This window comes from Colossoma macropomum, unplaced genomic scaffold (genome assembly GCF_904425465.1).
Source record: "Colossoma macropomum unplaced genomic scaffold, Colossoma_macropomum, whole genome shotgun sequence".
NCBI classification, from domain to species: domain Eukaryota; kingdom Metazoa; phylum Chordata; class Actinopteri; order Characiformes; family Serrasalmidae; genus Colossoma; species Colossoma macropomum.
The window spans coordinates 14483-28348 of record NW_023495161.1 but is presented as its reverse complement, the minus strand read 5'-3'; the positions used below and the strand labels follow the sequence as shown (position 1 = coordinate 28348).

The window sequence follows — 13866 nt, the reverse complement described above, 5'->3', positions numbered from 1 at the left end:
GCTGGCTGACTGCAGGATTTCAGATGAACGCTGTGTTGATCTGTTTGAAGCCCTGAAATCAAACCGCTCACCACAGCTGACTGAGCTGGACCTGGACAACAATTATCCAGGAGATTCAGGAGTGAAGGTGCTCTCTGATCTACTGAAGGAGAAAGACTGTAAACTGCAGAAACTACAGTGAGTTACTGACTTACTGTCTCTACACACACATATGCTCTCACCCTGGAATGCCTTTGTGAAGATATTTGTGCTTGCAAAGCTTATTTTTATCAATGGTGTGTAAATAGAGTTTGAGCGTGCTTAAACTTTACACACACTTCTTGTTTAAAAGGCAAAACTGTCTTGTAAATCTAGGTTAAGCAGAGCATGATTAGCTCATGCATAACATTACAACACAATATTTCCTTTAATGTGAAAAAAAAACAGGTTCTAGTCTTTATTTTATCTATTAAACTTTTTTACTTTTTAAACACACAAAGCCCCTCTGCTCACCCCAGTGCTTTTTCCCACTCCTGGTAAACCTTGCTGGAACAATGGGCTCCCCTAAAGATTCATGCAAATCAAATCTGCTCCAGTGTCTTTCTGATCACCACCTGCCCCTCTACAGACTGTACGAGTTAAGGTTTAAATAACTATCTGATACTCAGTGCTGCTCTGGAACAGTTCACAGTGAAGCTGAGTCCTCTGAGCAGGACTAACATTACTGTCATTTGCATTTCAGGTTGCTTTGTGGGGTTCCTCCTTTGATTTGTAAAGATTTTGTGTGTAGTTTCTGCAGTGACACTTTATTTTGAGTGATCCTTTTTAAATAAAACACTCAACAGATTCTCAGTAACATGTAAAGATTATATGAGGGTTAGGATTAGGGCCAGGGTGAGGGTTAGGATTAGGTATTGGGTTGAGGTTAAGGTTAGGGCACACCTAACTTCAGTGAGTTCAGGACTGTTTTTCATTCAGTGTTACACAAGAAAAAATGTGATAAAAACAGCTTAGTTGTTGTGCCACAGCCTTTTCCAAAATCTTTGATATAAAGGTAAGATTTGAGATGGGTCTATAATTTGATAACTTGCAGGGATCAGGATTAGCTTTCTTAATCAGAGGCTTAATTACTGCTAGTTTAAGAGTTTGATATAGCCAAGGCTAAGAGAGGAGTTTATAGTTGACAGAAGAGGCTTGGTAATTTCTGGCAAAATTTCTTTGAGTAAACCTGTAGGATTCTGATCTAATATGGTAGTAGAAGATTTTTAGGAGGAAATGATTTTAACTAGTTCATTGTGTTGAAGTAAGGTAAACGATTCCAGTCTCTCTGCAGTAGTTACAGTGTGCTCAGGATCTGGATTGTCATTGTAAGGCAGCAGGTTTGTAGAGTTTAGCTGTGCGTTTTGAATTTCTTGCCCGATTGTTTCAATTTTTTATTGAAAAAAATTATAAAATCATTGCTGCTGTAGGCTAATGGCATCTGGGGTTTAGTAGCTGTTTGGTTCTTAGTCAATTTAGAAACTGTGCTAAATAATAATCTAGGATTATTCTTATTATTTTCAATCAGAGAGGAGAGATTAAGAGAAGAGTTGAGCATGCTGCAGTAAGTGCTCTTCTATAGTCTATAAGGCTATCCTTCCAGATGGACTAGAATATTTCTGGTTTAGTCAGATGCTATTTATGCTCTATGAGTCAGACAGTCTGTTTTGAAGCTCGAGTATGATCATTGTACAACGGGGCAGCTTGTTCTGTCTTTTTATTTTACTTTTTAATGGAGCCACGTTATCTACAGTAGAATGAAAAGTATCCTCTAAATACTAATAATAGTCATAGTATGTAATTCAGTAGGTTCAGACAAACTAAACTTTTCAGATGCTAAAAGCTAAAAGATCTGGGAGGTTTCTGATAAAGCTACCAACTGTGGAGGATGTTACAGTATGCTTGAAATGATAGCTGGTGATGAACATATATTACGACTAAAGCGGATTTCATATGAGATTAGGTAATGATCTGAGACTGCTGTGATCTGGGGAAGAATGGCTAAATGATCTATGTTTAACGGTCAAAATTAAGTCAAGAGTATGGTTGTAATGAGTGGACTCCATTATACTTTGGCACCAACAGTCTAAGTTAGATATAAATGCCTTACCTAGTGGATGCTGTGGTTTGATAAAGTGGACATTAAAAATTCCAACAATTATTACTTATTCGAAAACATTGTTAAACTTGATAGAAAGTCAGAAAATTCCTGTCAGAACTGAGAATATGGAACTGGTGGCCTAAAGATTGTAATTAGTAAAAATAAATTCTTACTTGTTTTTCAATCATTTATATTAAGAATATTATTTCAAAAGAAGAGAATTTGTAATCTGTTTTTTAGTTCATGCCTAAAGCTTTTGTGTAAATGGTTGCTATGCTTCCATCTCGACACACCTTTTTAAGATTATCTTTAGTTGTTTCTGACTGCTGCAGACGAAAATCAATAGTACCCACATAAATCACTATCCTCGAATATCTATGGCTAGCTAGCAGCTTCAGATTCCCTCTAACGTCCAGCACCCTGGCTTCTAGTATACAGCTGCTAGTGGTACCCCTAAAGGAGGAGCTATTTACACAGGCTGTAACATCAGGGTTGGAAGGGTTACTTTTTAAAAGTATTCCATTACTGAATACTTGGATTACTATATTGAAGTATTATAATCTGTTGTAAATCTTTGATCTTGCCATGGAAGAGATTCAGGAGACCAAGGTTTGCAGAAATAATGATGGTTTTATTAAAAAGAGAGCGCTCAGTGTACCTGTCATAGTCTCACCCCAATCTGAACAGCAGCTCAGACACACAGCTTTTATGCTATGCAACTGACCCCCCACCCCCAATAGAGTCATACAGAACAGTGTGGGACATTTGAATCCTGTTGTAAATACCTACTGTGTTCTGCCACAGGACATCCTCCTTAGGGGGTGTTGTAAGGCCATTTGGTGTAATCGTTCAAACCACGAGAACAGAAATGGAGGTGGATTCTTAAACGCCTCAGCATTAATACTGTTTAACAATGAATACCAATTAAAGCAAAGTAAAGTAAACAGAAAACTAGAAAGTCTAGAGCGGCAAACGAGAATAAGGAGTTTACTGCCTCAGCAGATCGGTCTGCTGCTGTAGAATCTGGTGGTGTGGAAATCCATGTTGAATACCTGAATTAAATATCTTCAGCAAAGTGCAACATATCTCAGTTCTGAAAATACAAATAAAATACTTAATAAAAATTTTAGATTGATTTGGCTGAATAAAACTGAACTGCTGCCAGGGGAGAATTCTGAATACTTCCCCACCTGGCAGCAGTTCAGTAGCAGGACCACTTCGCCCCTTCCCCCCAAATTAAATGTAAAAAATGTCAAATTAAATGTAATTTTAATTTTATAGATTGTTATTGTGCCTCACGTTCTAAAGTTAGTTTTTAGTTTCCATTTTTTCATAATTGTGAAACTGAGTGTTTTGTGTCTATTTTGCTTCTACAGTGGCTCAGAATAAATTACCTGAAAAGCAGTAAACTGTGAAACTACAGTATTTTCAGAGACTGTAATATAAACAACATAATCTCACATTATTAAATGCTTCATGTTCACAACAGCACTGTTTGTTCAACAGCAACTTTCATTGAGCAGCACTGTTCATCTTTGTTGCTGTTTGTGTGTGTGTTTATGTATTTTACGTTTAATCTGTGTTTTAATCTTCATTGTGCATTGTGTGTGCTGAGCTATAAGTGTGAGGGGATTTTCTTCTCTCTGCAGGCTGGCATGGGGTGGGATTACAGAGGAAGGCTGTGTTGCTCTGTTTAAAGCTCTAAAATCAAACCCCTCATCTCCCCTGAGAGAGCTGAATCTCAGCCGCAATAAACCAGGAGAGTCAGGAGTGAAGGAGCTCTCTGGACTACTGAAGGATCCACACTGTAAACTGGAGAAACTACAGTGAGTTACTGATTTTTTGTTTCTACGCACACACATAATAAAGTAATTTCATTTCACCTTTTTAAATGAAGTTACAAAATAACAGAAATTTGGGTGGGAGGAGCATGGCTGAAACCCCTCCACTTTTCAATGCAACTCCCTATAAATTCCCATCTCTACCTTCCATTTCTTGTGATTGAGTTTTCAGAGTCTGGCTGTGAGATGCCAGTACTGCCACATGCCACTCTCCCACAGACCTCTGCTCATCTCTCTTGAATGATCCTCAGTCTTCTGCCTGCTCCTCAAGTGCCTTTCTAATACATCCACACCTTTCCCCTGGGTCATCACTGCATCTCACCACGAAGGAACCCCTTCAGTTTGGCTTCCCCCTTTCCCCTCAGACTGGACTAGCACTGTTTTGTTTGTGAAAATGCTGCCTGTGTCCCTGGGAACCTCCTGCTTTCTTAGTCATCACTGATCACTGATTCGCCTTCCTCCATACTGTTGACTTCACTCTCTTGTCCCATTCAGGACTCTGTCCATAGGAGCCTGAATATCCAGTCTGTTGCCAACAGTACATTTCATGCCACACTACCTCCCTCAGTGACCAGAGTATGATCCATCTGTCCCCCTTTTTCTGTCTTCCATCACTAACTCCCATATGCAGCCGCTACCTTCTAACAGCCATCCTTGCTCCATGTCCATTACATTCATTAAGTTATAGTCTGCTTTCATCTAACACTTTACCTGCTACATTCTCATAAATAACACCCGGACACGTTTAACACAATCTTCACAATCCAGTGTTGACCAGAGAAGGATGGGTTCACCTATTGAGTCCTGGTTCTTCTCAAGGTTTCTTCCCCACAACCCTGGGAGTTTTTACTTGCTGCTTTTGTCCTCGGCTTGTTCATTAGCACTTCAGAACCAGATGTCTGTTACCACAACGTCACAGTCACAGCTATCGGACCGAATCAAATTCATCGGTTTCATCCTTCTTCTTATATTACAAACATTAATAGTAACTCACTGCTTTACCTGAAGAGCCACATAAAGGGCCAACTTAAGCAGACATATTTTCCTTTTTAGGCTAAAGCCCTCCACCAAACCATACAAATCTAAACACTCTATGACTACCTCAGATATCCAAATGCTCCACCATCTGAGCTTTTCAAACATCAAGGGACACAGTACTGTGGTATGTTGAAAAGACAAGAGCGCACACAGTAGAGGCTTGGACCCAGATGTGAGCTCTGTACGACACATCTTAACAAGCAGTTGCCCTTCATTTTTTCAGAATGCTAAAATGAAAAGACAAAATATTGAATTAACCCCATAACCCAGAAGGATAAGCACTTTAGATGATGATGATGATGATGATGGTGATGATGATGAAATATTGAATTAAGAAGCATTTACTAATATTTCATTTATTTCACTTATTACTGTGTTGTAGGTAGTCTGAACTCAAGTAATTCGTAGTTTATTCATAAAGAGAATATAAAGTGTACATCAGTTAAACAGAGTTTAACCTGTAGATTCAAATGACTTATAAAAAGCAACCTGTGAGGTTGCTTTTTATGGACTCATATTTCAACAGTAACAACTGAACTTTTTAAAGAAGTCACAGCCTGATGTCTGCTGAAGCTCTGTGCTCATAACATTACTGTTCTTGCCATACATTCAGCTTCACTCAACAGTAGGGACCCCTGCAAACTGCACTGTTTTATTTGTTACTTCATTGCGTATTGTGTGTGTGTGTTGATCTGTAAGTGTTGCAAGTTTTTCTTCTCTCTGCAGGCTGGCTGACTGCAGAATTACAAAGGATGACTGTGTTGCTCTGGCTAATGCTCTGAAATCAAACCCCTCATCACAGCTGAGAGAACTGAACCTGAACTACAATGAACCAGGAGATTCAGGAGTGAAGGAGCTCTGTGATCTACTGAAGGATCCACAGTGTAAACTGGTGAAACTACAGTGAGTTACTGGCTTATTGTTTCTACACACACACACACACACACACACAATGTGCTGCATTGTGCAGTTGGAGTCTTTCACTGTCTTGCCTCACACACACCACACTACAGCTGTCTCTAAACCCAGTGTAAACGTTGCCAGCAGTGAAAGCTGCAAGGCAGCCACAAGTCATTCATTTCAAATGACAGCCAGTGGCAAGCAGTGACGCGAGAGATCTGAGCAGTGCCATGCAGTTCAGCTCTGCTCAACTTAAGGAGATGTACAAAGGAGATGCTACGTCAGCGGGGGTGTCTTTGCACTAGGCAAAATAGGCAGCAGCCTAAGGCTCCCATGAACCAAGGGGGCCATGTACCAAGTTTAATGTCAATAAAATGTCAGTGGCATGATAACTCAGCATAGCCTCATTGTGAATTGAGCTTATGTTATAGGTCAAGTCAATACCAGAGTGGGTGCTGATAGTGGTGGTGACTGCTTAAAAACACATAAACTCACATACAAAAAACAAAAGAACCCTCAGACAGACTATAAATATGTATATGTAGAGCGGTGTCACCAAGCTTTACAGCCTCAGTTTGCTGATTGTGACTCGTACAGTGAATATAGATTAAGTTAGCTATTTATTCTTGTTTCCTGTTCCACCTTAAATGATGTAGCTCTTACATTCAGATGCCTGTTCAAGTGCTAGCATGTAACTGCTACACTATTTAAGGTGGAGCAGAAATTAACAATAGGGAGCTAACATCAGCCTTGAGAGTTATCAGATGAATCATGACGATGTGGTGCTAGCTAACTCAACATACAGTGCTCCACTGAGTTTATTACTGTTTTTTCACAATTTTTATACATTATTTACTTGCAGGAAGAGGCAAGAACTGCAGAAAATCAAGATATGAAAAAGCCAGAAATATTTAAAAAAAAAAAAGTCCATTCTAAATTCTAAAACACCTTTGTGAGATGAATTTGAAGATCTCCTCCAAAAGAGTCATTTAAGTAGTTGGTATAATAGGGTTGGTGAATCAACCCTTTTCTCAAGTAGGGTATATTAACACTCCTTAGATGACTCCAGCCGTAGTCCATGATCTCTGCTGGGTTTGTGAAAGTTGTAGATATTAATGCTTTCATGCATGAACTACAAAAAATACTTTTAGATGTTTTACTACTCGGAACTGGATTAAAGCTCATGACTGTTTACATTTTAATATTAATGATCAGAACTCTCATTGGCTGCCAGTAGCAGGGCTGTGGCTTTATGTGGTAGAGATCTCCACAGTGGCTGCTGTAGAGCTCAGTGTAGAGACACCAAACAGTGAGACATTTTAAGTGTGTTTACATTAAAAGATCATAAACAGTCACAAGGTCATTAACCAGCCAAGCACATCATTACACAGCAGTGTTTAATTCAGAAACCTTCACTTTCAATATGGCTTTTTTATGTGTTAATTCTGCTAAGGTAAGCTAATCTCTGCTAGCCTGTTAATATTTTCCTATCATGTTAGCATCAAACTATCAGTGGTGAAGATTTTATAGCAACTCTCCTGATTAATTGCAGACATGTGAAGCTCAAACAGACCTTTATGTAAGATATTCTTAATTTTGGATTGCAGTTTGGAAGCCCTGCTAAAAAAAATGATAGAAACTTTTAGAAGTTTCTGTTAGTTCTTGGTGGCATCCAACAGTTTTTGTGATGGGTTGATATCACAATGTGAAGGATTCTAATGGTTTAACAGGTATTCTGGGACCGATTCTTCAATGATTCTTGCTTGATATGACACAGAATTGAGCAGCAAATCCGAACAACCTGTAGATTCGCATGACTTATAAAAGACAGCAGAAACCTCACATTTCAGTTTCTCAGATGGCAGATAGAGTAACCTAATGTTAATGTTAGTCTGAGCCTCAGATGGAATGATATGTACAGTCAAATGCCCACTGTCTTTTGGTGAAAGCTGCTGCACACCAAACACATTTCATTAATTGTCTCTTTTATATCATAACATCAAAGTATTTCCTAAACACATCTAAAGGCAGATATAACTTGTATAAGTTTTTAGTACTGGAGGCAGGGAGGGGCATTCAAAATATTTTAATGAATATTTATCACATCTGTTTTAGTTTTACTACTAAGTTTATTTACAGTAGCATTTATTATATCAGTAAAACAGTTTTTGTCATGTTTTATTACTAAATGTTTACCATCAAAATTAAATATCTGGGGTTGGCATATGTATTCGAAAAGCAGATGAAGGTTAAGACAAATACAGTTTGTAAAACAATTGTATCATCTTTGTCACTGGAGCTTGATTGTAATGAAAATGCAGATCAGTCAAATAAGACTGTTTATGGCAGTCATGACCCATTCGTGTGGTCAGCGTGCTGTTATTGGTTATTGCTGGGGCTCTGTTTCTGTTTTTTTATTTTATTTTGGTTTTCGTTTCATTTCATTGTGTGTGTGTGTCTGTGTCTGTATCTGTCTGTGTCTGTGTCTGTTTTTTGTTGTAAAAGCTAAAAGAGCAGAAAAAAGTGTTTAATTTTAGTTAATTAATAGTGTTAATTAAAGAAATAGCTCTGAGTTGATCATGCGACAGTGATGAGTGTTCATGTCTGATGTCTGATTTCTGTTCTGTTCGTCTTACAGAATCTCAACAGGGAGATGCCCAGTCTGAAGAGATTCTCACCCTCACAGATCTGAGGACACACTGTGTATATGAGGGTCATCTATGTGTGTATTTGTGACTTTTTTAATTCTCTTTATTTGTTAAATGTGCGAACAGATGCAGATGCAGGACTGCTTGCGCTCCCTGTGACATCACTTCCTGCACATTCAGCAAACTGTCAATGAAACCCCCTCATCTTAGAGCACAACTCACATTGATAGAGGGAGAGAGAGAGAGAGAGAGAGAGAGAGAGAGAGACAGACAGAGACACACACAGAGAAAGAGAGAGAGAGAGAGAGGAACAGTGGAAATTACTTTTATAAACATCTCCAAAACCTCTCCATATAGAAATCAGTGATACACACTCTGCTGTATGTATTTCTGCTGCAGTCTGTAAATATCACAACACAAAGATGATGCACAATACGATTCACAGTACTTTGATGCAGACGCAAAGCTCTAATTCCAGTTGAACAGGACTCTGTTTACTCATAAAAGCAGATTTTTTTTTTATTACAATAACATTATTTATCCGGATAATGATAGAATACTTTTAATATTGTCAACCTGTACTTTAAATATGAGATGCTTAGTGTATCCTCTACATTCTGTTTGTATGTTTGTCCTCAGTGTAGAAGTTCTGAGTTTTTAGCACCAAATCTGTCAAATTCTGATGCTGAATGAAAGTGATTCTGATGGTGAACAGCAGTGCAGTATGAATGTGCTTTAGATTCAGCTGAGTGTCAGTCTGTAACCCAGAGCTCCAGGATCAGGCTTCATTACACACTTCACCACTAGAGGGAGATAAACAGTAAGACATTATAAAATCTTACTGTAATGAGAGAACTGCCTCAGCTTTCGTGTTTTTATCCTTGTGTAAAATAAATGTAAATACAATGAAAAGAAGTGTATTTAAATTTGTATAGACTCTTGTTGTGTTGTTTTATATTTACTAACACTACATTTATATTCTGTTACATAGAATGTCTGAAGCCAATAAAATGGATGTTAAAATGATCTGTTGTCCTGGACGTTTCTGTCTTTCACTGCTGAACTGTGTTTTGTCTCCTCTCTTTATCTGAACCCTACAAAACAGAGTTTTTCATTGTCTTGCTCTGCACAGGTTAGACTTTTCTTTTTGGATCATTTCATGAAAAGTCCAAAAGAAAGAGCACAAGCAGGCAGACTAATCAAAATGTGTTCTTCTCTGGTCTGTTCAGTATAAACATGCCATATATGTGTGCAATCATCAAGATAAACTCCTTGTATGTGTTACATATTTGGTGAAAAAAAGCAACTCTGATTCTAAATACCCTTAAAACACTACATGCTAATAGTCTACATGACCGAGAGAGGCACTGCATCCCCCCCATGCCGACAGTCCTCCCCCCACTGTCTGAATCATTTTTTTTTCCGTATGACCTTGACTCAGATGTAGGCAGAAGCCTAGGGCCCATGAAAATAGAAATTAGATGTGTGTTGTGTGTTGACTTTAAATAAAATTATATACATACATTACATGACACACACACATATATATATATATATATATATATATATATATATAACCGCGACCCTATCTGGACTAAGCGGTTAACGATGATGATGATGATATATATATATATATATATATATATATAATATATATATATAATCATGGAGCACAGGCAGCGAGGAGCAGGGCTTAGTGTTTTCCATGTGGGCTAGGCTTCTCGATGCAACATTTGTCAACAATGTCTTCTGTAATGGAGCCATTTTGTTTAAATAAAAAGTGTCTCCTTTTTTAAGTAATATTTTTAAGTGTTCCTAAAATCCCAAAAAATATAGCATTGTCAAAACAAATGCGACAGTAGCCACAAGGAGAAATGTGACAAAGTATTCATTAGACTCATATTCTAATTTTCCATTCCACTTTAAATGCTGTGGCAGTTGCATCAAAACTATTGTCTTTAACCATATATATTTATATATATTTTTTATTGTTAAGATCAGTAGGAGTTTATTATTTATAAATAAATTTATTTGTAGACCATTGGGCAGAGGGAAAACCCCAGAGCCTTCTGAGGGCCTTCAGATTTCTGGGAACTAAAAATGCTTGTCTGTTATTTTTAGTTAATTCTTACTTGATTTAATCATGCTTGTATTTAAACTCTTTGAGTATTAATGTACTATTGTTATTTCGTTGCAAAGTTTTTGATGGAAACAAAAGGGTTAAATTCTTGAAACACCAAGTGGAAAATTGGCCAATCAGTATTGTTTTCTCTGTCATCTCTCAGTAGATATAGCTAAGTGAGCTGTTCTAGTTAATAGACTTTTGAAGAAACTTTTAATTCAAGTGTCTTTATGTTCAACAGAGGGAGTGAGGTGGCATAGTTCTGGAACTGGAAGGGAGACCAATAAAGGGGCTCTGTAGTGCAGAGGGCTGACAGGCAGTGCGACTCCTTACTCAGCTCCTAAAGTTATCTTTTTTACAAGAAAGCTTGTGTGTAGGAGAGAGAGAGACAGATGAAGAAAAAAAATACAGTGATCAGTGCACGCAGTATGTGCAGTGTTCTCACTCACCCATCTGTCGACCAAATAGTGTATTTACGAGTGAGTGCTGTTGAGGGAAATCAGAGTATGCCAGCCGTGGCCTCACCTCCTAGCCATGTGCCTTTAGCTGTCCACGACAGAGGTGCTGAATCTTATAATAGCACCAGGAGAATGGTGAACAGGGCTCTGTTTGATGTGAGGGTTGTGAGACATGACCGAGAGAGGCATTGCAGTCCCCCCATTGCCACAGTCCTCCCACCTTACCGACCTCCCAGGCAGCGGAGCAAGCTTGGACCAGAAGGCAGGCAGGTAAGAGAGGGCATCTGCATTTGCATTCTGCTTCCCTGTTCTATACCTGAAATGAGAAGTCCTGGAGCAACAAAACCAGTGGGTAATTCTTGAATTCAAATCTTTGGCCATCTATTGCAGGAGGACATGGTGAGTGATTAGGCCAGTGTGGCCAAATGGGAGGACCCTGTAGTGCCTGTTCCCAGAGGGTGCACAGAAGCTGGTCTTTTGGTAGGCTTCTGGCATCAAGGCCACTTGTCAGTAGCCTTTTGTTAGATTGAGGATGGTGGCAAAGCACACTTTTCCCAGCCTGTGAGTGAGCTCAGTGACCCATGGAATGGGGTAGAAGTAAAACTGAAAGACCTCATTCAGTTTTTTGAATTTGTTACAAAATTGGTTACAAAACGTTTCAGGGCTTGGGACCATAAGGACAATAAGCCTGGACTATGGGCTGTTTAAGACTTCAGTCACCCCAAGTTTAAACCTTCTTTCAATTTCCTCTTCAATTGGCTGGCAATGGGCCTCTGGAACTCTATAGGGTCACTGCCGAATGATGACGCTTGGAGGTGTTTTGATGTCATGTTGAACAGCATGCATCCAGCTGGGCTCAAGTTCATATGATTTGTTCCAGTCACCTCTTACTGGGTTGCTCTAGGTGGTATGAACAAGGACAAGGAGCAGGACCTGGTCTCTTGGCCGGAATTCCTGCAGCTGTGCAGGTCTGTTGTACAACCTCTGCTGTGCTAATGGTACTTCTTTCAGAGGTTCTTTAACAATGTGGGGAACCATGCCAATTCAGTGTTGCATTTCTCTCTCTGAGACACTCTATAGTTTGCATCTGGCAGAAGAGCGAGAACAGTGGATTAGTTTAAATGTTTTTCTCAATAGGACTGGCCATGGAGTCAGACCCCATGTATGAGCATAGTCAAGTTTAGCCCTGCTTCTTTTCTGGGTCACTTTGCTTGGCTTCTGAGCAGCACATTCAAGACCCAGGAATGCCTGCCTAACTAAGTGGGGTACTTTGAGGTCAAGAACAAGCCAAAAGGGCCACTCCTCTTTTCTTTTTCCTACCCAAGCGCAGACCAAGGGGACCTGTCTCATGTCTTCATACACACAGGAGACTGGGAGTGTGTCAGTGGTGGCAGTGAGTCAGGGTGCAGTGAAGGGATGTTTTTTATTAATCAGAAAGGGCAGGGGTTGTGGCAACTTTCTTGCGACCAACAAATCCTCAGTGACATGTTTCAGGCTTGTTGCTATTCCTTGGGTCACTTCCTGATGGTGCAGACTGGTTTCCAGAAGGTGTTGGATAAGCAGGTCTTGGGAAATCATACGGGTAAGTTATACTCTAAGTTCTGGGAAATTACATGGTAAATGACAGGAAGTTACACTCAAAAATGCAGGCTGTATTACAAAGTGTTAGTGAACACTTAATTCCCCTCCCACCTTAAATAAATGCTCATGATCTACTCAATCCAAAGCTTTTTTCTGATCACAAGACAGGAATCCAAACTCTGAACCAGACAATTTTGTCCAACTTATCCCTGATCATAAATAAACTGTCATAAATAGACCTTTTTGGTACACAGCATGATGATCTTCATGTATGTTACGGACAGTTATTCAGTCAGTTCATAACAAACAATTAAGAGAGACCACAAGTGGAAGTTGATGCAAAAGCTTGTCTTTATTTTTACATTAAATGATTTGAAAAAAAAAGTTTGCAGACAAGAAGGATAACATTACTGAAGTGAGCCAACTGCTGGTGGTTAAAGCCCACTCCAGCAAAGCCAACTTACTGGATCCCTGACAGCATTAACCCTCAAATTCTACATGTGGAAGAGAGAGACAAAGAAAAAAGGCTCCAGTGATCCACATCGGAAAGTCTTTTAAATGAGACCAACAACTGCATGCTGTTGTGTCTCAAGCCAATCAATCCATGCTCCACCTCCCAATGTCACCAAACTCTGGCAAAACAAACAAGATGGCCCAAAGGGTCATCACCCCTCCTCCCTCAAGAGAAGTATTAGCATATCCCACACAAAAACAAACTTTATACACAATCAAGCACTGCAAATGTGCAAAAGAAATGTACTATAAATTTTTCCTGGTCCTGTTCCATCCAGCACATCCTTCAAAACCTGTAATTGAGATTAAAGGATTGAAGCCTCCAAGGGCCAACTTTCAACAACCAACATGAAAATTCTCTAGAGGTCCTCTATTTAAAAATTATCATTAGGCCACATGAAAACCATGTAACAGTTTTGGTCCATTCTTCTTGATAGACCATCTTAACCCTTGTGTTGTTTTATGGGCCAAAAAATGAAAATTATGGAAAATTATAACCACCTCATGGCCTCTCTGGACTTCTGTAAGCATCAGCAGCTACAGTCTACGACCCCACACATGACTAAAGTTCAGAGGCAAAATGAACAAAATTTTAGACAAAATACATTTCTTGAAAGCATTGTTTACTAATAGGGCCCAATCAGAG

At 39.1% G+C, this 13866-nt stretch overlaps 1 protein-coding gene across 4 annotated transcripts in view; it reads left to right on the top strand.

Moving 5' to 3' along the window:
* The window catches only part of LOC118801058 (ribonuclease inhibitor-like), a 60456-nt gene extending 50884 nt beyond the window's left edge, over positions 1 to 9572 (top strand). For 3 of the 4 annotated variants that reach the window (XM_036561247.1, XM_036561248.1, XM_036561246.1), the window contains 4 exons: positions 1 to 177; positions 3769 to 3945; positions 5725 to 5901; positions 8537 to 9572. In XM_036561247.1, coding sequence (XP_036417140.1) covers positions 1 to 177; positions 3769 to 3945; positions 5725 to 5901; positions 8537 to 8564 — 559 coding nt within the window. In that variant the 3' untranslated portion in view covers positions 8565 to 9572. The remainder of the gene's footprint in view (positions 178 to 3768; positions 3946 to 5724; positions 5902 to 8536) is intronic. The other variant, XM_036561249.1, reaches the window with a different exon arrangement.
* Positions 9573 to 13866: the final 4294 nt, after the last annotated feature.